Source organism: Zalophus californianus, chromosome 16 (assembly GCF_009762305.2).
Source record: "Zalophus californianus isolate mZalCal1 chromosome 16, mZalCal1.pri.v2, whole genome shotgun sequence".
Taxonomy (NCBI): Eukaryota; Metazoa; Chordata; class Mammalia; order Carnivora; family Otariidae; genus Zalophus; species Zalophus californianus.
The window spans coordinates 14,655,590-14,679,658 of record NC_045610.1 but is presented as its reverse complement, the minus strand read 5'-3'; the positions used below and the strand labels follow the sequence as shown (position 1 = coordinate 14,679,658).

Here is a 24,069-nt window from a genome sequence, read left to right as displayed (position 1 = left end):
TGTTTGCCAGCAGCAGTCTACAGAGGGATCTGATCTTTACACATTTAATGCCCCAGAGTTTGTAGCTGAGCAGAGGCCATTACACACGTCCAGGTGCCACTAGCTTTGCTTACAATGGAGCTGGAAAGGAAGGTGGGGGAGGGGGTGGGAACAACGTAGCCCAGGTGCCCTGGAATAAATGCCCTTTTCTTGGGAGGGCGAGATCTGTGCTGGTCCTGACATTGCTTCCTTTTAGATGTCTGCCACCTGCTACTAGTGTGGTTGGGCCTGGCCCACTGCACAACCAAGGAAAATGAGAAGTTTAAAGGCAATACACAGGTGTGTGTGTTGGGATGGGGTGCTAAACAGTGTATGTAATATACATAATAGTGACCTGAAATAACGTTGTTGACCAAGTTTTCATTTTGTTTGGGGTCAGACTGTACTATTCTGTCCAGTGGCCCAAGATGCTCAGAGAGCTCCATCCAGCTATACATACTTCGGCTTTCCTCAAGTGGTCATAGCACTCATGTAGTCCTGAAGTCTCTTGTAGAGGTCAAAGCCCAATTTTTGACTCTTCTTTGTCAGGTACCAGCTCTATTACATTAAGAAGACACTCCTCTGAAAAGGAGCATTCTGAAGACACCTTTTCCGTCAGGGGTGGGTAAGCAAGAGATAAAAGTGGGGTGAACAGAGTCAAATGCCAGTCTCTCCCTTGCCCCCAATACCCCATCTGCTCCAGAGCTTAGTCGAGATGCTTGCTATTTAAAACAAACAGCCTTACTGGCTTCACATGATCATGTTTATTCGGGTCATGTGGGGACAGCAGCCAGGGGATGTTAGGCAAAAGCAAGGGTTTAGAAAGGAGGCTTTTTTTCTAAGCCTGTTGTTGCCTACAGGAGCCTGAAAATAGCTAAACAGAATTTCTTATCAGCCAGGGTTTCCCCAGTTGGGGAATGGACACAACTGGGGTGGGAGATACCTATAAGGGGTGTATAAAAGGAGAGGGGAATTAATAGGAGAGCCGTTTAACATTTTAGCCCCAGCTTCCTGTTCCAAAGGGATGGAACTGGGGTAGAAACTGGCAACTGTATTCATTCAAAGGAAAGTGAAAAGAAGTCTTCTGATGTTTCAGCAGAAAGGTGAGCACTTCATGGGAATGATCCAAAGCCCAGCCATCTCCAAAAAGTTGTTTCATGTGTACTTTCTCACGAAAGGATTTCTATTTTCAGTCTTCCTCAAGTCGGTGCATCCTAATGCCCAGTTCAAATCCCTCAATTTTTTAATATGCCAAACTAGAGACATTCCCTTAATGAGACGGTCTTCCATCCTCCACCCCACCCCACTCCCTCAAACAAAGAATTACATACATATGCAACTCCAAGAGCTATGAAAATCAGTTTCCTGACCCCTAAGATGCATACATAATGAGACGGCAGAAAGGACGTAAAGCCAAAGTACAGGTATTTTATATTAGATCCCAGAAGATGTCCTAACTGTTCAGGACCAACTTCTCAAAATTCTGCAAGTGGGTTTTTTTTGTTTTGTTTTAAGGAGCTTTTCACGTATCATAATTAAGACAAGACCAAAGGGAGAAAGAAAGCCAGCCAGGACGAAGAGAAGGGACAGAAGACTAGTAGTACACCCAGGGTAACAGCACATTCACTTAACAAATATTTATTGTGTGCCTAACATGTGCCAGGCACTGGGCTAGGTAACCTTGTAGCCAAGGCCAGGTGACCTTTGGTAAGCCAGGGTGGGGTAAAAGGTCACAAAGCAGAACTCAACTCCACAGTAATACCTGGAAAAGCTTAGGTTTGCTCTTCTACCACCACTGTGCTGGACATAGCATAAGAGATCCTATGACCACACAAAGACCATAAGCATGCTGACGTACTCATTTAGGTTAGGTTCCCAGATCATCATACTTTTCTAAGAAGGAGAAGAAGAAATTAAGTGGACCGAACCTGATTCCTGACAAGCCCAGTCTGAATGATGAGGATTCTGAATCGCTTTGATAGAGGTATTTCCCATATGGTATTCATCCAGTCATCAGTGAGGTGCGCTCCTCAGAGCTGGCAGTTTCCACCAAAGTCCTCACCTACTTTCCTCCACTCCCATTGAGGAATGGACTTCTCCTGAACCCTCAGAACAGGTACAGTCAAGTCACGGACTTTCCCCTCTTCCTTGCCTCATATGATCTCCCAGCCCGAAGAGTTGAAATTATCTAGTCAAACCTCCCAAGAGAAGCTGTCTTATCCAACGTCACAAAGCTGCTTAGTGTCAGCTGGGATGAGAGCAGCCTGGTTCTCCCTTGACTGCGTTGGATAGCCAAACCTGGGAAGTGGGTCCAGAGTCCTTGATAACCTCACAGAAATGGGTGATGACAGGAGAGAACTTCTCCCCTTCTGGCTAAAGACAGGAATAATCATTAACTTTGCTTAGTGGTGCCCAATAAACAAACTTAGCAGATGAATGAGAAGGGAAGGAAAAAGAACCAGACTTAGGATCCAGAGGCTCAGACTATCTGAGACTCAGGCCACTGAGGAATTAAGAGCTTCTAACTGGGCCTGGGTAGAAAGCCATTCCTCACTAGTGCCTATGTCTGGCCTGAAAAGGTGACTGGGGAAAGGGGCAGATTTTTATCCAGGCAACCGCCCTGGGTGTGGACACTGAGTAATAAGGAAAGAAATGCAGTTCCGAAGCTAAATGGGAGGAGCCACGCACTTTGAGCTTTTCTGAGAAACCAAAGAGGCTACTTAGACACTGCAGCTAAAGATGGGGGCTATAGGCGACTTGGTAGGAAGAAGCTGATCAAAGCAGAAAGGCACGAGGGAAAAGACAAGAACTTCAGCTAAAAGAGGTGGCTTTATGAGAGAAAATTAATTCAGGTCATTGAGAGTGAGATGGGGCAAGGTTATGAGCAGAGCAAGGTATAGTCTTCTGAGTCAAGAGCCAACTGGGTCAAGTGGGGGTGGGGTTGGGGGTGTCCATGACAGGGGAGGCCCCCCAAGGGCAGAGGAACTGGACTGTAATGCCCCATGGAAAGGACTGAGGTTGACTGTCCCAGCAATCCAAGCTCATACCTAAAAGGCAGGCTGCAGTCAAGTCTTTAAAACCCAAGAGATCAGCTCCCTGTGCTCATAACTGACGCCCTCTCAGAACAGTACGTAAGGCTCTGAGCAGTGGCCTGTCAATGACTGGACTGCCTAGATCCAGGGCTCAGCTCCACAACTGGACTTCTTTCTAAAGGCCCAGGGCCCACTGGGAAAGTCTCTACTGGACAGTGCTGGGGACAATCGAGGACACTCCAGGAGCCACATACCAGCCCATGCCTCTCCTCCCACTTCCAGGCTGGGGGCTGATAAGAGTACATGACCTCACCCCCCCACCCAAAGGCATACCTTTCCCATCCCAGACACCTCAGACAGCAGTGCTAAAGCGTCCCAGTCACTGCTCAGAGAGTTACTCTGTGATGACTAGAAGCATTCGTTAAACACAGTTAGGTTCTTAAATGTCACATCATATACCAACATCAATTCAAATGTTACATGTAAAAAATGCCAAAAGGAGCCATAAGAAAATACAAGGAAACATTTTTTTCTGCTCCAAGAGCAGTGAAGATTTCTACCCATGAAGGCAAACAAAGAAAATATAAAGGCAGATGGGACGCCTGGGTGGCTTGGTCGGTTAAGCATACAACTCTTGATTTCGGCTCAGGTCATGATCTCAGGGTCTTGAGATCAAGCCTCGGGTCGGGAGGGCAGTCAGCTTGGGATTCTCCCTTTCTCCCTCTTCCTCTGCCCACCATGCCTCCCTTGTGTACTCTCTCTCTCTCAAAAAAAAAAAAAAAAAAGTAAATAAAAATATATAAAAAATGAAAATATAAAGGCAGAGGCATGACAGATTTGATTACATAAACCCTCTACAAGCTCCTGGGACGCCTGGGTGGCTCAGTCGGTTAAGCGTGTGCCTTCAGCTCAGGTCACGATCCCAGGGTCCTGGGATCGAGCCCCACATCGGGCTCCCTGCTCCGTGGGAAGCCTGCTTCTCCCTCTCCCTCTGCCTGTCGCCCCCGCCCCCGCTTGTGCTCTCTGTGTCAAATACTTAAAATCTTAAAAAAAAAAAAAAAACCTCTACAAGCTCCTAACTGTAAAAACAAAACAAAATCACCATAAATAAAGGGGAAAGGTAAATGACAAAATGGAGGGAAATATTGGCAAATGTGCTCTTGCAGTTCAATAACAAAAAGAACACTTGTCTAGAAAAATGAACATAATCTAAATTTTATAAAATATATGAAATAACATGTAACATAAGTAGGTATAAATATATGAAAATGTCTAACCTTGCCAATACCATAATAAAATTAAAACACTGGAAATTCTTGTCTATCAACTGATAAGGGACTTTTTTTTAAAGATTTTAGGTTTTTTTTTAAGATTTTTTAAAATTTGACAGCCAGCACAAATAGGGAGAGCGGGAGAGGGAGAAGCAGACTCCCCCCTGATTAGGGAGCCCGATGTGGGGCTCAATCCCAGGACGCTGGAATCATGACTTGAGCCAAAGGCAGATGCTTAACCGACTTGAGCCACCCAGGCGCCCTTAAGATTTTATTTCTAAATAATCTCTACACTCAACGTGGGGCTCAAACCTACAACCCTCAGATCAAGGGTCGCATGTTCTACCAGCGTGCGAGGCATCCTAATAGAGGGTTTTTAAAAAATTAGCCTTGGGGTGCCTGGGTGGCTCAGTGAGTTGAGCATGTGGCTCTTGATTTTGGTTCAGGCCATAATCTCAGGGTTGTGAGATCAAGCTCTGCCTCAGGCTCAGTGCTCAGCGCAGTTTGCTTGAGATTCTCTCTCCCTCTCCTCTGCCCCTCCCCCAGCTCGTTTATGCTCTTAAATAAATAAATAAATAAATAAATAAATAAATAAATAAATAGCTTAAAAAAACGACACTAAAAATTAGCCTTGTAGTGCTATCAAAGAAGTGGTAAAAACTGGCACTTAATGGAAATGTAAACTAGCACAACCTTTTTAGTGACCAAATTGGCAATATACACAAAGAACCTTTAAAAAGGTTCCTCTGCTTCAGTAATTTTTATGTAAGTTTATCCTAAAGCAATAAGAAAGCACAGTAAGATTTTCAAGAAACTCTACTCCTAATGTGGGGCTTGAACTCAGACGGGGAGATCAAGAGTCCCTCCCTTGCTCTACTGAGTCAGTCAGGAGCCCCCCCACACATATAAAGATTTTTATACAAAGATATTCACTAAAGCATTATTTACAATAGTGAAAACCAGAAAACTAAAATTTCCAGCAAGGCAGTGAAGTAACACTCACAATATGGCACGTAAAGAAAACAGGTTGTCAGCAAACCAAAATATTAGTGGTGGTTGTCTCTGGGCAGTGTGATTACTGGTAATTTTTATTTTTACAAGTTTTCTGACACAGATTAGTTTTATAATCAGAAAGTTATCACAATATATTGCTACATGAAAAAGATTATAAAAAGTCATATACAATATCTCACATTTGCTATTTAAAAATATATATGCATATAAAAATACTAACATATAAAATAACTCCATTTGAATAGTGGAATTATAAATTTTTATCCATTATTTTCTAAATTCTTATAATGAGAATGCATTACCTTTGTAACTATGAAACAAGTTAAAGAGGAAAAAATTCTCCTGTGCTCGCTCAGGAAGGGCCTCATATCTCTTGATCTCAATGTGACATGTTGCTATGGATCTACTTCCCACCCCAGTCCTTCTTCTGAAAGTGCTCCTGTTTCACCCCCCAACATGGGTTTCTTCATCTCCCTCCCCACCACCAAATCTATCTAAATCTCTTTCTGCTATTCAGCTCTGAAGTTCCCCAGAAATGGTTCAGGCGACCCTTCCAGTCCAGATGAGAGATGAGGAAGAGCACAAAGGTAGTGGCAGTCTGGATGGAGAGACTGGGCTGAATTTGGGAGATATTTCTAACGTGAAAGATTTTAGTCCCTGGTGGTGAAGGACAGAGAGGAACAGCGATTCCTAATCTGGGCAGCTGGATGGATGGTGATCAAGAACATGGGAAAGAAGGTTTTTTTTTTTTTTTTAAGAGTTTATTTATTAGAGAGAGAGAGCACACAAGCATGGGGAGTGGCAGGCAGAGGGAGAAGCAGGCTCCCTGCCAAGCAAGGAGCCCGATGTGGGACTCAATCCCAGGACCCTGGGATCATGACCTGAGCCGAAGGCAGACGCTTAACAGTCTGAGCCACCCAGGCATCCCGGGAGAGAAGCAGGTTTAAACAGTAAGGTGAGTTTGACACTGCCGTGGTCCTGGGGGAGATGTCCAGTAGGTGGTTAGGTACTGGATGTTAAAAGTTCAGGAAAGGTCTAGATTTGGGAATGATGAATCCATGGGTGAACAAGTCATGGGAGTGGATGCCATCAGCCAGAAGTGCTAGGAGCAAAGAGCAAACAAGGACCCTGGATGGAATCTTCGGGATTCTCTCCTAAGAGGTGAGAAGGACTCTTTTATAAAAAAGACAGGCAGACAGGCAGGCAGGCATGCAAGCCAACCTGAGTAGGTGAGGTTAATGAGAGTTAGGGAAGTGGAGGCAGCAAATATTTAGACAGTTCTACCACCTGTGGTGGAAGAGGTCACAAAACTGATGGTCTACCACGTTTTTACAGAATACTGAATTAGCTGTCAGGATTTACAATTAAGTAAATTTCTCATAAATCTGGATTTCTGGCTTCTTGCAAAAAAAATCAGAAGATCCAAGAAACACTATTTTTGCATGGCAACAACCAATGGGAATCCCTTTTAGTCAGAATATGAGCTCTATCCCTTCTTGCCTGGCCCCTACTGTAGAGGATGAGGAAATACTTCCCTTTGTGAATGAATCAAGTCCTTATTAGTGCTCATCTAGAGTTCAGAGAAATACAGGCTAGAGTTTGGTTCAAAAGCCCCACGTGTGCCCCTGAAGGCAGGAATCCTAGGACAAACACACCTGAATTAAGGATCCTACCCCAGAGCAGACTGGGAACCCCCCTTTCCCAGCAAGAGACATCCAATCTCTTGAATCACAGAATCTATGGGAGCAGGCCCATGCCTCCTCCACTGTCCCGGGAGGGGTCTGGCTCCACAGTGCTCCCCGCAGAGCCTTCTCTTTTTGGACAGCAGTAGCATAAGCTGCCATTTCCCTGGGGGCTAATTGGCTGCTGAAGCCAGCCAAGTCCCCTAGCTGGGAATTTCCTGGCTCTAGTTTCTAGACTCTTGGGCCACACTCCCTGAATGGGTCCACCAGATGGCAGGCAGCCCTTCTTTCCTCTAGACTTCCGTGAGTTCATTCACCCTACCTGGGGAAGATGACTTGCTGTTTTTTTTGACAATTGTGACTTTCTCCAGCAAGATCAAAAAGCACAACTCTGTAAGTGAAATATTTGGAGCTGCCTATTAAAATATTAAAAAAGTAAAACCCTTCTTCCATTATTATACAATTATGTATTATCAAAGAGTCATTACCTAATTATCAGTTATTTTACATTGATTCTGATCCAACATGTGCTTGCACTAGACATTTTATTACGTGGTTCCACTAACTACTTAATTATCTGCACTGCTGCCAAATACAAAATTCTATGAAGATTTGGTAGCATAAATTAAGAATTAATTATAAGCAATTTCATTTATCAAATCTTGCTCACTGATCCCAGGCTTGAAAATACTACCTTAAAGTGCTAAATGAAATGAAGCTGGTTGAGAGATGCTTCTTCTCTCTTCTTTGTGCCATGTAATAGAAGTCTCCTTCCCCAGAGGTAGGTCAAATGAGTCTAAAAGCCCATTTCCATTTAAGTGTAGCATTTGTTACAAATCTTGAGATTTGGTACAAGACCCCAGTCTCAGATTTCTGGACCCAAGTTCAAACCCCATCTCCATGACTTAGCTCTGTGGATAACCTTAGGGGAAGTCACTTAAGCTCTCCGAGCTTCCATTTTTTAAAGCTATCACAGAGGGACACCCCACCACTGTGCTGAGTTACTAAACGAGACAATTTATGTAGAAGATGACCAATCAATTTGGTTCCCCGTTTGTCACTCCAGTACATGGAAGCGGGGGGTTTGTTCTTGGTCAAGAAGTGGTACTCTACACCTGCAGTTCCACACTTGAGGTCTTGGCCTTCGGACATGAGTCTATGGGTAGAAGATGTTCTGACCAGAAATGGAAAACTCAAAGAAGAATACAAAGAGATGAGCAAGTTGAGAAGACCGCTCTGCTTATGCACTCCTCCAGGTGTCTTAGTACTTCTCACTTCACTGCCGCTACAACTCTGCGAAGCAAGAATCCCTCATCTTTTGTACGAGGAAGCCAAGGCTTAGTGAAACTGACTTACCCTGCGAGTGGAACTGGAACACAAAGCCAGGTCTGATGATGCAAAGTCTCTTTCCTGCTCTTCATTCTCCTAGGGTGCTGGAGAAGCATCTGGGATTAAATATCCTTTGCCCTCCTGGGAACATCATATACAAGCCAATTCTGCCAAGTCCAGCAGCAGTTTCGGGTCCACTCCTTCTTATCACAATTTCTTGGCTCACAGCAAGCCCCCATGACCCTCCACTTCCCAGGCGAGAGCCTAGAGTCCCTGATGTTTTTGTTTGTACTGAGAGGCAGATAGGCCACACCTCAAAGGGCACAGAGGTGCAAGGCCCTCACTCAGTCCCAATGCAGTAAAAGCACAGCCTCCATAAGGCAGCGTTAGCTGTTCTAAAAGGGAGCATTAGCTGTTCCAACCAGTAATTAAAAAAATAAACTGCTGTTTTAGTCATTTGGGTGAGTCACGGCAGAGGATCTGAATGTCTCCACAGAGCAGAGTGGGAGCTGTTGGGTATGTGCGTGAGGCCCTGCTGCTAGTGGGCTGAGCCCCACACAGGGCTTTCGAATACTGTGCTGGCACCGGCGCCAAGACTTGGTACTGGGGAGTATTCAGAAAGGTTCCAGACAATCCACGCTCTGCTCCAGGAGGCAAAAGCCAATTCAGTCTCAGGAGTAAATGTCTTCTGCATTTTACGGGGGCTAGTGCCCATTCAGCAAACCCAATCTCCTGGCACCAACTTCTTTAAACAAGGTATGTCACGTCCCTTTCCTAGGGGCACCTCCTGGATGGCTGCAAACCTGCGGCACCTTTGAGACTTTCCTTCTCCAAAGAGGCTCCTTAGTTTTCCAAACTGGACCTTTTCCCTCCTAATGTGCAGACAGATCTGTTGGGGGGCCTCTCTCATTCTGTGCCATAACGATAAGGGTAGATGGAACTTTTCCTTTACCCACACAGACCCCAGAGTTAGTAATATCTATGTTCTAGAGAAACATCCCTTGTGGGAAACAAGGCCTAGCTCACCAATATAATGTACAAAACACAGACCCAACTGTGCCAACTTCTGAAGTAAACAACATATATGCCAGTCAACCAGATAAACCAAAGCAAGAATTTAAAGACAAAAGAACAATGAAAACAGTTTCTTAGAACTCTCTATATTAACTCTTCCTGGAACCCAAGACTTCTGCAAAACTACTGTATAGCCCCCCCAGTACCTCCATTAACTAGATAAAAGTTAATCCAAAGACTGACCCAACCTGGATATCTTCTAGAGCAGCAGGACACATGGAAATAAAATATTGTCAACTGAGACCATAAAGAAACATAAAAAGGTTGAAATACTATGCCCAGATAAAAAGACCATGGGGTGGTGGGTTTTTCCCTCTTTCTACTTTTAGTTTTCAAATTTTATTTATGTGAAAATTTACTTGTTTGCATAAAAAATATTATCTGGGTAGCAGATGGATATTTCAAAAAAAATACCAAGGACACATTTTATCCATTCCTGCAGCAAAGTGAAGGTGCTTGATCAAAGGGCCAAAGATGCCCTCATGTGGCTAGAGAGGAAAATGCTGTGGGTTAGGTTAGATGAAGGGCTACCTACTCCCTTCTTTTAAGAGGGCTCGGATTTTCCATAGGCTTTTGCATCTTTTCCACATCTTGCAGTTTTATTACTAGTCAGAGCTTAGAAGGTGGTGTGCTCACATTATTTCCATCAAGAGAAGAGAGGTTTCATTATATCAAAAAATAGATACTAAAATTTTAAGTGACAAGCATGAACCCTTCAGATCAGCTGAAATTCCACCATGGTGACACCAACCCTTCTAGGACACGCAGCAGTGCTCTGGTGAAGGAACCAAACTGCTAGAAGCAAAGCAGATTCCAAAGAACAAAAGCAGCTTTGGTCCCCCTTGGAGAGTAAGTTCAGCTTCTGTTTCTACTTTAGTTACCAAGAGATCAGAAGCCAATGCCAGGGACCAGAATTAGAATTTAAGATAAATACCACAAAGATTTAAGTCCATAAAATCCATCAACATGAACGTGACCTCTAGGCACCTAAGGCAAGCATCACTCAACCTTATGATACATTGGTCAATAACCTATTTCTTGAAAGAAAAAAAATTCCAAGGCGCTTGCGTGGCTCAGTTGGTTGGGTGGCGGCCTTTGGCTCAGGTCATGATCTCAGGGTCCTGGGACCAAGCAAACTCTGCATCCAGCTCCCTGCTCAGCGGGAAGCCTGCTTCTCCCTCTCTGCCGTTCCCCTGCTTGTGCTGTCAAATAAATAAAATCTTAAAAAGAAAAATCCTTTTTCCCTTATACCAGAGTGTATGCTACCACACATAACGCAATTATAAAACATATGCATTATTAAAACAATTGCTGGATGTCTTTTAAAAATGTCTTCAATATTCTCGTTAGAAATAAGCTGTTCTTCTCAGAGAAGAAAACGAAGACATCCAAGTGCAAAGAAGGCACTCACAGCTCCAGTTGGAAGCTTCAAGCCTCATCATTCAGTTTTTAAATTCTAAGAGCGTGAGCTCACCACCTATAAAACCTCCTCCAGGACACTGAGCCTTAAACCTGGGACACTGAAGCACATATAGAAGCAAGACGCATCTTCTGTGCCTCCAGTCACACAGAGCACTTTCCCGGCAGCCCTCAGTACCAGACTTAAACTAAAGTTAGTACTGTGCCTGAAATGCATTTTGAACAGGCAGGGAATGTATGTAAATACACTATTGCTCTAACACAGAAAAATACAAGACATTAAATGTAGAGAAGTGTAATATAAAATTAAATACACAGCATGAGTACAAAGTTAAGCCCACACCCTTGTGCACCCAGATCATCTACAGAAAGAGAGACTAGAAGGAAACACTAAACTACAATAATCGTCATAAGACTGCGACAAGGGGGTGATTCTGTTGCTGTTTTCTACTCTCATTTTCCAAATCTTTAATGAGCACATGCACTCTGTGTGACCCTGGGTACTGGTTTTCTCATCCTGTCAGAGATTCTTCTCTCTGAAGGGGTGGCGGGGAGGGGGTGTTCACAGAGCTTTCTGAAGTAATCCAGGAGGTTTATGGATTCTCTAGAGGTCCTAGGACTTCTAGTGAAGAACACCAGTTAATATGTTCTATTGGGCAGCTCTGTCTCTACTGACAGGGGGGAAGTACAGTATAGTCCTATTTTTAGTTCTTTTATCTCTGCTGAGGGCCAGGTCTAGGTGCTGCCAAGACGGGCCAAGTCCATCAGTTTTCTGCCCTAACCAATAGCCACCTTTCAAAAGCATGGCTTAACTACTCAGCCCCAGTCTTTGAGGATAAGAAGGGGCTCTGGCACTGTACTCAAAGAGTTCAGTCTAGACACAGCCTTAGGACCACTGGTGTAAAATCAAACTCAAGGTGTGAAAGTTAAGCACAGCAGAGGGTAACTGAGACACCAAGAGAACAAAAAAAAAAAAAAAAAGAGAGAGAGAGACCCCCTTTCCAGAGGTATTTTCTTGCTGAGCCCTGAGACATTCCAATGAGAAACATGTTTTAAGAACATGGTCATCCCGGCCTCAGAATTTCTAGTGTGAACAGGTAAGCACCGAAGAGATTACAAGGGAACCCACAAAAAGCAGTATGTGATCAGCTACAACTTGTCCGCCAATAGATGAGACTTTCTTAAGCAACCTACTGCTCATAACTATCTTGCTCCATTTCTTATTTCTATCATCAGTCATTTATCCATTCACATCTATGGAAATATTCCCCCGAATCCCAGGATTCAAACGGGATTGACAGATTTCAATTCTGCATGTTCTTATATTAAAAATAAAACAAAGCTCCACTTCAAATGTCAAAAGAAAAAAAATCATACAACAGTAAAACCACTACAAAACAGTACTTTCAAACAGGTTGGAGGTAGCGGTATGGCTTCATTCTGTTGTGTCTCAGTCACATCTGGTGGGAGTTTTGCTTACCTAATTCTGTTTTCTGAAATAAGCAGCACCAAAACAGACATGAATCAGGAATGTGACGCTTCCAGGCACCCTCCCAGGTCAGCCCTTCTTCCTGGCATTACTAAACTTTCTCTCCCTGACTCTCCCACCACCTACCATTAGGCCAGTTCCTTCCTCAGGACTGATGCAGGGGTAATCAATCCTATGTACCCAGAGAAGCCTTGCAGGTGACTCTAGAAGTGGGCACAGGGCCTATCTGTCCGATGTACTGCCTCCATTCAGAGAACGAGAAAGCCATCCCTCCTCAAGAAGCAACTAGGAATGACCGAGCAGGATGCTCTGTAGTTCCGACACAGACCAGACTCCAAAAACAATTCTTTCGGCCTCAGCCTAAATTTAAGGTGGTCAGCTTAAAGGTTTAAATCCCTCCTGGGTTTACTGATAGTTTTTTGTTGATGCTGGTAACAATTTTTCCTCATGAACTACCATACTAATGTCCAATAACTTTAAAGGGGTGGGGGTGGGGAGTGTTTTAAAATAGATTTATTTTATTTTAAAGATAATTGCACATGTTATCAGTGGGCCTATGGTGGAATGCCTCTTGCCACCCCAAAGCAGGCTACTTTATAGAAACTTTCCCAACTGTGCAAGAAGTTAACTAGCAACAAGTCTGAAAATTTGGTTACGTATATAGGTACAAAGCTGGTTCATCAAATCCCTGTTCTGGCCCTCAACCCAATGCATTTCAACTAAAGCATCATCCACCTCCTTCTTCACGTTTATCAAACACTTGAATAGGTAATGTCCAGCCACTCCTTGGAGATGGCTCCCCTTTTCAGACACTGGACTGCTGAACTGCTCAGAAGCCTCTCGGTCCTGGGCTCCATTGCTAGAGCCTTTACAACTCTCCAAAACCTCCATCCCTCCCTTTTCCTCATTCCTTTCATCCTCCATGGGTTCTGGGTTTTCTTCCTGGGAAAGCAGATCCTGGTTTGAGCAATGGCCCTCAACAGTGGCAGACTCGCCTTCCTGTGAAGCAGGCCCACATGGGACACTCTCCTGGGGGCCCTGGGCCAAATCTTGGCTACTGCCAGACTCTTTGGGGGTGGACTTTTTCTCCTCCAAGGCTTGGATGACATCCTCAGGAGCTCGGGGAACTTCTCTCAATTGTCTCACTCGTTCTCTTTTCTTTCTCCTTAAATGAATCCAGGAGTTTTCTATTGCTGTTAGAAAAAGGCTAACTTCTTCCTTTCCACAGGGAACTCGCTTATGCTGGACCTATTGGAGGAAAAACAGAATTTTAGAGGAAATCACTTTTCTCCTCTCAAAACTCCTTAAAAAAAAAAAAAAGAGGAGGAAGGAAAAAAGAGATTGTTTTAAGTACTTCTTCAATGTGCTTAACCAGGTACCTTCAGGTCGGTGAGGATTTTTTCAATCCATGCTGTCACAACTACTATGCCTTCCACTGTCTCAGAGCCCAGGGACGATGATGCTTTAAGGGACAATTCTTTCATCACAGACTCCAACACTACAAATGTAATGGGTTTCCTTGACTTCTCTAATTTTCTTCGCTTACTGGGTGGCGACTGAAAGAAAAAGAAGGCATGCGGGAAGAAGGGAAAGTAATCCAAACAATCAAATCCCATGCATTATAATGAACTCAACCAGGGACATTTCCATGATTTCTACTACCAAATGCAGAGCACTAAAAACAAAAGGCCTTTGCATGTTTACTTTCAATACTTAAAACAACTCTGCCAAACAGATTTATCACCTCCTCATTTTATAGAAAGGAAAATTAAGATACAAAGATATGTAACCATATCAGGGTCACACAGCTAGTAATTTGCAAAGTTAGAATTGAACTCCAAAACCAGGTTCTTTGCCATAGGCTATCGGTATATAACACCCTCCAATTACTAAATGTTCTTAATCTACGTGTTGTGCCCAACACACACCTGTACAATTATTTATTTCATGGCAACTCAAAGGCTCTGGGAGCACTGTGTTCTCTTCTTTAAAGAACTGCGTGGTTTAGGGGCACTTGGGTGTCTCACTCGGTTGAGCATCTGCCTTTGGCTTGGGTCGTGATCCAGGGGGTCCTGGGATCAAGCCGCAAGTCCAAGTCCAAGTCAGGCTCCCTGCTCTGCCCCTCCCCCTGCTCATGCTCTCTTTCTCAAATAAATAAATAAAATCTTAAAAAAAAAAAAAAAAAGAACTGCATGGTTTAAAATCGCCTATATGTAGTCTAAGTTGATACTTGCTGAGGCTTGAAGGAAAGCAGCTGGTTAGCCACAGCCTGTGAGATCACATTCGAGGAATGACCAGGGCCACTAGGGTCACATGGGCAGAGAAGGAGGCCTGCTGAATCTTGGCTAATGTTAGGAACAAGCCAACAGTTAGCTGAGCACTGCCTCTGCTGGAAGAGGAGACACCAGTAGTGACAAGAAGAGTGGATTTAAAAGCTAGTTCCACATCATTCAAGTGTCGTCTTTCGATTTCAAGCTTAGGAAGTGAATTATACTCTACCCACTAGAGGGACTCAAGTTCCATTTTAAAAACTAAATGACATTGCTGTATTTAAAACTTATTTTTATAAAGTAAAACTTTACTAATTTTTTTTTTTTAAGATTTTACTTATTTATTTGTCAGAGAGAGAGACAGGGAGAGAGGGAACACAAGCAGGGGGAGTGGGAGAGGGAGAAGCAGGCTTCCCGCGGAGCAGGGAGCCCAATGCGGGGCTCGATCCCAGGACCCTGGGATCATGACCTGAGCCGAAGGCAGACGCTTAATGACTGAGCCACCCAGGTGCCCCAAAATTTACTAAATTTTTTTAATGACTCTTAGCTAAGACCAGACATATTATGAACACTTTAAGAGACAGATCTGTACCTGTCAGCAAAATCTATCAAAACTTTAAAAAAATGAAGATAATTCTAAAGGTTAGGGTCAAAATGAGCAGGCAAGGATTATAAGGAGAAGGCTCATAAAGAGAAAACACCTTATCAGCTTTGAAGAACTTCCCGCAAACAGCAGCCCCTCAGTGCTGGTGTCGCTAAATGCAACTCCACTGGAGACACACACAGACACATGCGTACACACACAGTCAGGCCCACTTACTGCAAGGCCTTGTACAAACTACCCAGCAACTCCACATCTCATAAATACACAACAGGCAGTTTTTTCTATGCTAGAAAACTTCTAGATCATACTTCTAAGAAATAATCTGTATTTTCCCTTTATACCAGATATTGACTAAAAAAAAAATAAAAATAAAAAAAGGAAATTAAACACTAGAAAACAAGCTTAGGAGAAAAGGACCAGGGGCGCCTGGGTGGCTCAGTCAGTTAAGCCTCTGCCTTTGGCTTAGGTCATGATCCCGAGGTCCTGGGATCCAGCCCCCCTCATTGCTACTCACTGGGGAGTCTGCTTTTCCCTCTCCCTCTGCCCTTCCCCACCCACTTGTGAGCTCTCCTGCGCGCTCTTCTCTGTCAAATAAATACATAAAATCTTAAAAAAAGAAAAGAAAAGGACCAAAAACAAAGGGTACGTATATGACTTAAGAATTTGTTCTTGGGGCGCCTGGGTGGCTCAGTCGTTAAGCGTCTGCCTTCGGCTCGGGTCATGATCCCAGGGTCCTGGGATCGAGCCCCGCGTCGGGCTCCCTGCTCGGCAGGAAGCCCGCTTCTCCCTCTCCCACTCCCCCTGCTTCTGTTCCCTCTCTGTCTCTCTCTCTTGTTCTGTCAAATAAATAAATAAATAATCTTAAAAAAAAAGAAGTTGTTCTTGAAAAATGAATCATGGACTCCAAGCTCTGAGTCTGAACTTGCTCAATTAATGTTTCAGACAAGATGAGAGAAATTCATATTAACACAGAAGTATTGTTATTACTCAATCACCCAACATAAGAAAGATAATTCCTACAGTCTACTGAGAGTCTAATACTTTTCACTAAGGAGCTTAAGTTGGGGAGGAAGAAAGTTCATGGTGTGCAGGAGGGGGCTGGAGGACAAGAACCAGATTCCCCAATATCCAAGGCTGTTACTATGGACAGGTCACTGTAACAGGATCATCCCTGACAGCCCACTCAGCACACCAAAGGCCACTGAGAATTATGGCTAAAGGACAGCACCTCGTATCTCTTCTGACAGAGATGGTAATCATTTGGGCTTAAATTCCAACGAGCATAGTGCAGATGTTGCTGTTTTTCAATTTGTCATGCTAGAGCTGGCCTACAATAGTCTTTCTCCAAAAAAAAGAAAGGACTCATTATCATTTCTAGAACTTAAAGGAAAGAAATGCATCCTCACCAAACCTAGTTAAGAGCTCTATCATGGATCCACTTTCCAAGCTCTGAGGGAGTCAGAAATAACAAAATAGGCAATTTGTTACCCTATTACCCCAGGATGAAAATGAAAACTTCTGTATCTCAAATACAAGCTCCTTTACCTGGCACTGTGGCCCCAGTTTTTCATATGTAATGGACAACTGATAAATCTGGTACTTCTGAATATTTTCAGTGAATTGCTTTAAAGATTTCATTTATTTATTTATTTGAGATGAGTGCATGTGCATGCGCACGCGCACACAGGGAGAGGGGCAGAGGGAGAGAATCTCAAGCAGACTCCCTGCTGAGCTCAGGGTCAGCTGGGCTCCATCCCATGACCCTGAGCCAAAATCAAGAGTTGGACATTCAACCAACTGAGCCACCCAGGCACCCCTTTAGTGAATTGCTTTAACACACACGTACATAAACATAGTCAGGACCGTTTCAGTTTTATTCTACTATAGAAACTAGGCACTCAAGAGACAGATAATTCATAATCTAGAATTCAGTTTTTATTTTTTTATTGTATTTTTTAAAAAAAGATTTTATTTATTTGTCAGAGAGAGAGAAGGGAGAGAGAGCACAACCAGGGGGAGCGGCAGGCAGAGGGAGAAGCAGGCTCCTTGCTCAGCATGCAGGACTCGATCCAAGGACCCTGGGATAATGACCTGATCCAAAGGCAGACGCTTAAATGACTAAGCCACCCAGGCGTCCTGAGATTCCCAGTTTTTAAACATTTTTAAAAAGATTTACCCATTTATCTGAGAGAGACAGAAATGCACACAAGAGCAGGAGGAGGGGCAGAGGGAAAGGAGGAAGAGGGAGAGAGAAGCAGACTCCCTGCTGAGTGTGGAGCCCCAACACGGGGCTTGATCCCACGACCCTGAGATCATGACTTGAGCTGAAATCAAGAGTCAAACGCTTAACCCACTGAGCCACGCAGGCAGCCCCTAGAAATTCTCAAAGTTTTTAAATGATTGAAGTTTATCATAAGCTGGCTTACAGCAATTATTCCTTTCCCCCTCGTGTTTGTACTGAAACTTCTTAGTAGGCAGGGCCAGACTAAAATCTAAACAGAGGTAGGCCTTGAGAAATTAATATTTAAATTCAACCCCACAGGTCTCTAGTAGCAAGTAATTTTATACCCTGCCACAACACTAGTATAGAAACTGTTTTCTCCCAATTGAGATGAACTTATTTGCAAATATGCTTATGATCTCAAACTACAAATATTTTATATTTTTTAAAGATTTTATTTATTTGAGAGAGTGAGAGAGAGAACAAGAGCAGGGTGCAGGTCAGAGGGAGAAGCAGACTTCCCGCTGAGCAGGGAGACCTATGCGGGACTCGATCCCGGGACTCCATGATCATGACCCAAGCTGAAGGCAGACGCTTAACCAACTGAGCCACCCAGGCACCCAAAACCACAAATATTTTAAATGAAGAGTGCTATACTCAAACTATCATAATGTACTTTAAACAGGCAAGATAACATAAATAATTCAACATTTTAAACTGTAAAACAAAATCACTTATTTACAACGGCTAGTTCAGTTTAATGTGAAGAACTGGAAGGTGAACTTACAACTGATTTTGGATTAGAAGATGTACTACTGTATTCCCCAGCTTGAAAGGACAATGTGAAAGTTTGGTGAGGAACTCTAGACTCCACAGGGGATATTGGCTTTGTATCTTTTGAATTACAAGGATTTAATGAATAACAATCAGCGGGAGGGGCCTCAAGTGCTACTTTGTTGCATCATTGAAAATACAGTAGATTGAAAATACAGTAGATCGAAACCATAAACTGAACAATAACAGTTCTTAAATTTTAAAATATGCTTTACCTAGCAGAGCTCTCTATAAATCTCTTGAATCCTCCCTCTTAATTTCTAGATCTCAGTGATGCAATCAGTCGAGAGACTTTCAAATGAGGTACAACTTGACACAGATCCACGTAGCACCTGCTATGCTGCCTGTTGTTAACTATAGCTAAGGCAAAACCTCCCAGAGAAGCCACAAGCTACAAGAGATCATTAAGTTCTCCCTAGGATCTGCAGGAAAAGATGGGAGTCATTCACTAGAGATCTGCTGTAGCCACAGACTCCTTGTTTTAACAAAGCAACCTCCAGAATGGTCTTGAGCGGACAGGAGTGCTCTTGCTCTTGGCCACTGCAGTGGAGTCCTTGCTGTTCTGCTGTACTCTGAATGGCTGATGCCGCTCGCCCGGCCCTCCAGAAAGAAGCTGAATGCCTGAGAGCTGTAATTCTGCACAGGCTCTCACTATTTGGAGAAAGAGAGCCAAGGGCCAACAGTGACACCTGAATATCGACAGGAGGTGTGCCGGGAGGGACAGTCAGACTATCTTACCAACTATGCCTTATTTGAATGTGTATCAGCTCTGCTGCCACGAAGTAGACTGAATATTTTGTTGTCTAAGGGTGAACTCCCTTATTAACAAACAGTTCAGTGGGCATATCTACTGCTATCTTAATCTGACAGGTTACTGTTTAAAATGTCCTGAAATCGGGGCACCTGGCTGGCTGGCTGAGTCAATAGAGCATGTGACTCTTTTTTATTATTATTTTTTTTTTTGAAGATTTTATTTGAGAGAGAGCAGGGGGAGGAGCAGAGGAGAGGGGAAGCAGGCTCCATGCCCAGCAGGGAGTCTGACTGGGGCTTGATTCCAGGACCCCAGGATCATGACCTGAGCCCAAGGCTAACTGAGCCACCCAGGTACCCATTACTTTTTTTTAAATGATTTTTTTTTTAAGATTTTATTTATTTGACAGAGAGACACACGAGAGAGGGAACACAAGCAGGGGGAGTGGGAGAGGGAGAAGCAGGCTTCGGGGAGCCCGATGAAGGACTCGATCCCAGGACCCTGACATCATGACCTGAGCCAAAGGCAGACGCTTAACTGACTGAGCCACTCAGGCGCCCCATGATTTGTTTTAAAAATGATTTTATTTTTAAATAATCTCTACACCCAATATGGGGCTTGAACTCACAACCCTGAGATCAAGAGTCGCATGCTCTACCAACTGAGCCAGCTAAGCACCCCTAAGAGCTTGTGACTCTTGATCTCAGGGATTGTGAGTTCAAGTCCCACACTGGGTGTAGAGATTACTTAAAAAAATAATAAAATAAAATGTCCTGAAATCATCCCTGGGATATATGTAATAACGGTAAAAAGTAAAAAAGCAAGGGGCAGAAAAGTCTATGTAGAATGCTATCTAAGAAGGGCTGGTTTTATTTATTTATTTATTTAAGTTTTTTTGCGGGGGGCACCTGGGTGGCTCAATTGGTTAAGCAACTGACTCTTGATTTCGACTCAGGTCATGATCTCTGGGTTGTGGGATTGAGCCCCGGGTCAGGCTCTGCACTGGGCATGGAGCCTGCTTAAGATTCTCTCTCTTCCCACCTCCACCTCTCCCCCCAAATAAATAAATAAAGACTCTTTTCTTTTAAAGTAATCGCCACACCCACCATGGGGCTCAAACTCATGACCCCAAATTCAAGAGTCTCATGCTCTTCCAAATGACCCAACCAGTCGTGGTAGTCTGAACCCTACATGTATATTTCCTATGTTAAAACACACACACACACACACACACACACACACACACACACACACACACACACACACACACACAATGGAAGGATAAATTATAATGACCCATGGAGAAGGGAAGGATTAGGATGTTTCAAAGAGACAAGAGAAGCTAGACTACTGACTATACCTTTTTTTTTTTTTGAGATTTGACTTTGAAGCCATGTATCTTTCACAATTACAAAATTAAATAGCTCACAAAAAGAAATCCCTAAGAAATGAAACAAATGAACCTACTAACTGTGTATGGGCTTGGTGGCATAAATCCACAAAGAAACATTCCAAATGACTTTAAAATCTATCAGGAGTCAGTCCGTAAGGACAAAAGAAATGAAAAAAAGAACAAAATAGTTATTTTCACAAATCATTTTGCTGATGGTAATGTTAATTTTGAGACTGCTGGAAGACATGAACAAACATTTCTCCAAAGAAGACATCCAAATGGCCAACAGACACATGAAAAAATGCTCAACATCGCTCAGCATCAGAGAAATACAAATCAAAACCACAATGAGATACCACCTCACACTGGTCAGAATGGCTAAAATTAACAAGTCAGGAAACAACAGATGTTAGAGAGGATGTGGAGAAAGGGGAACCCTCTTACACTGCTGGTGGGAATGCAAGCTGGTAAAACCATTCTGGAAAACTTGAATACAGAGCCACCCGGGAAAAGTTGAAAATAGAGCTACCCTATAACCCAGCAATTGCACTCCTGGGTATTTACCCCAAAGATACAAATGTAGTGATCCGAAGGGGCACCTGCACCCCAATGTTTATAACAGCAATGTCCACAATAGCCAAACTATGGAAAGAACCCAGATGTCCATAGAAAGACGAATGGATAAAGATGGGTGCATATATACAATGGAATACTACTCAGCCATCAAAAAATATGAAATCTTGCCATTTGCAACGATGTGGATGGAACTAGAGGGTATTACGCTAAGTGAAATAAATCAGAGAAAGACAATTATCATATGATCTCACTGATATGTGGAATTTAAGAAACAAAACAGAGCATCATAGGGGATGAGAGGAAAAAATAAAACAAGATGAAACCAGAGAGGGAGATAAACCATAAGAAACTGTTAATCATAGGAAACAAACTGAGGGGTGTTGGAGGGGAGGGAGGTGGGGGGATGGGGTAACTGGGTGATGGACATTAAGGAGGGCACATGACGTAATGAGCACTGCGTATAAGACTGATGAATCACTGACCTCTATCTCTGAAATCAATAATACATTATATGTTAATTAATTGCATTTAAATTTAAAAAATCATTAGCGATAAAAACTTTTTGAAACTGCTGTGGTGAAATGTGGGTCAAAACGAATAATTATGTTAGCATGGTTGAGGACTAGCCTGTTTTTTTTTTTTTTTAAGATTTTATTTATTTGACAGAACGAGTGAGAGACAGCAAGAGCAGGAACACAAGCAGGGGGAGTGGGAGAGGGAGAAGCAGGCCTCCCGCGGAGCAGGGAGCCTGATGTGGGGGTCAATCCCAGGACCCCGGGATCATGACCTGAGCCGAAGGCAGACGCTTAACAACTGAGCCACCCAGGCGCCCCGAGGACTAACCTTTTTAGAGCCCCCAGTTTCCTCATATAGAAAGTGGGGATAATACCATCTACTTTCACTTGACTGTTGTCAGGTTTAAATAAAAATGACATTAATGTGTGTGATGCATTCAAATAACAACAGAGACTACCTCCAGTGCTTCAAATCTATTAGATCTATTAATGTCCTGTTCACAATGTTGCACCTTAGTACAAACCCTACACCATTCCTTTTAACATTCAAAGAAAACTTACTGAGCACCAGTCAGATACTGACAACTCCTCCATGAAGTCAGCTCTGACTAGACCAGCCAGATCTGCTTTCATTTTGGGAACTCCCTAACGCCTGACCATTCATTTCAGCACTTACTCAGTTATAATTCCATAGCAATGCTTTGTGTGTGCTTCCCACCCATAAAACTTGTCACTGAAAGGACAGAAAATGGTGTGTTTTTTCTTCGGTATTATCACAATGAAGATCATACTTAATAAGTAACTAAGAAAAGAGTCCTTCCGGACTCTGGCTCTGGTTTTGCTCAAAGCTCAGCTCCTTAATCCATGCATCTGTTTTACAGCCTGCTGTATAGCCCGGTATAGTACTGGTTTTCAAACCATTTAACAGCAGCATCTTTTCAAGAAATAAAATCAATACTAACATTGATGCAAGCAGATCAGCTCTGGTTAAAATGAGAGCAAGGCCGGAAGTACTAACCTGACATCTGCCCCAGCTGTCATTCCCCTGTAGCACCCTACACAGAATCCCTGATCTATCTAGAACCAGTGTGAATACCTATGCAGTAGTAAGGACAGTACTGCCAGAACCCAGCTCTGACACTAACAAGGTTACCTGATTAATTTGACCCTTTCCCTCCATCTGCTTTCCAAAATCCCTCTAGTTTTACTCCCTAGACAGGAAAGTCTCCAGGCTTAAAAGAAATGTCTTGAACACAGAGGGCTAATTTTTTTAAAACCAGAGTTCTAGAGCAATGCTCATACCAAGAGTGCACAACTTACTGGGACCACATTATTTTTCCTTCTTATTTTAACAAGTGTTAAACTTCTGAAAGCAGGGGCCCTTGGGTGGCTCAGTCATTAAGCGTCTGCCTTCGGCTCAGGTCATGATCCCAGGGTCCTGGGATTGAGCCCCGCATCGGGCTCCCTGCTCAGCGGGAAGCCTGCTTCTCCCTCTCCCACTCCCCCTGCTTGTGTTCCCTCCATTGCTGTCTCTCCCTGTCAAATAAATAAAAAAAATAAAAAAAATAAAAAAACTTCTGAAAGCAAAGCAAAGCTAAAATAACACCCTGAGCAATTAGAGGAGAAGCTGGGACAAAGAGACATTCTAAGTGGCTTGTTAAATTTGTAAAGAACAGTCCTCACGATATGCTTCCTTATATTCATCATCAGTCAGGAATGATTGTACAAAAATTCTATCAACACTAAGACTCATCGTTTTGTTGCTAAAATAAATCCAGACAAGAGCAGTGGACTTAGTGTAGGCACTTGAATCAGAATTTTTTTTAGCATTCAGCACCAACAGAAACACAGTCAGTGGGCCTGAGATAAGTGAAAACAGAAGTTGCCATAGTAACTTGCGCATTTACCCTAAAAAGGCAGGAGTGGGGGTGGGGTGGGGAAGTAGGTCAATATTTCTACTTCTCTAGTCCTTGGCTTCCTCTCATTGAAAGCAGCATCCTCCTATCTCCCCATCCCTAACGTGAACAAGAGGGGAAAAAGTCAGATAGGCATTTCAAAATGCAAGGGGTGGGGAGAGGTCCAGGTGGAGGGAAGGAGAACCAAGAGGAGAGCCCACTGAAAACCTCACCAGTGCCCTGGGACTACCCCTGGGAAAGCAGCTGCTGATCAAGGGAACCAGTGCTAAGAAACTGTTGCTGGGTTACTGCAAATCAGAAATTGCCATTTTCCCTGTAGCAGTTTGAGTGCACCTAATGGAACACTTGGGAACGCATTATTAACAGCTTTGAGTTGAGGGTAGTGGTGGGGAGGGAGTACTCTGGCATGGGAGAAACCCAAGGCCCTTTGCAAGAATGCCTCTTTGCAAGAGGCATTCTTTGATGGTTGAAACTACAAATAGAGCTCAAGCATGGCCTAGAAGACAGGGAGGGAGAAGGTTCCTTTTCAAAATAAGCTAATTCTGCTGACACAGAAACACAGTGCCCTTTGATATTTTGATCTGAAATGCCTACTAATCGAAGAGGGCAAAGGTAACTCTGGGCTCTGAGATGGCATGGAAAGTGCCAGAGCCCATTATAA

The 24,069-nt window shown here is 43.4% G+C and overlaps 1 protein-coding gene across 2 annotated transcripts in view; it reads right to left on the bottom strand.

Annotated features, from left to right (window-relative positions):
- Nucleotides 1-12,826: 12,826 nt before the first annotated feature.
- METTL16 (methyltransferase like 16) overlaps nucleotides 12,827-24,069 on the bottom strand; it is a 73,685-nt gene continuing 62,442 nt past the window's right edge. The window contains exons 9-10 of one of the 2 annotated variants that reach the window (XM_027625846.1): nucleotides 13,708-13,884; nucleotides 12,827-13,576 (exon numbers count right to left, since the gene is read on the bottom strand). In XM_027625846.1, coding sequence (XP_027481647.1) covers nucleotides 12,953-13,576; nucleotides 13,708-13,884 — 801 coding nt within the window. In that variant the 3' untranslated portion in view covers nucleotides 12,827-12,952. The remainder of the gene's footprint in view (nucleotides 13,577-13,707; nucleotides 13,885-24,069) is intronic. The other variant, XM_027625847.1, reaches the window with a different exon arrangement.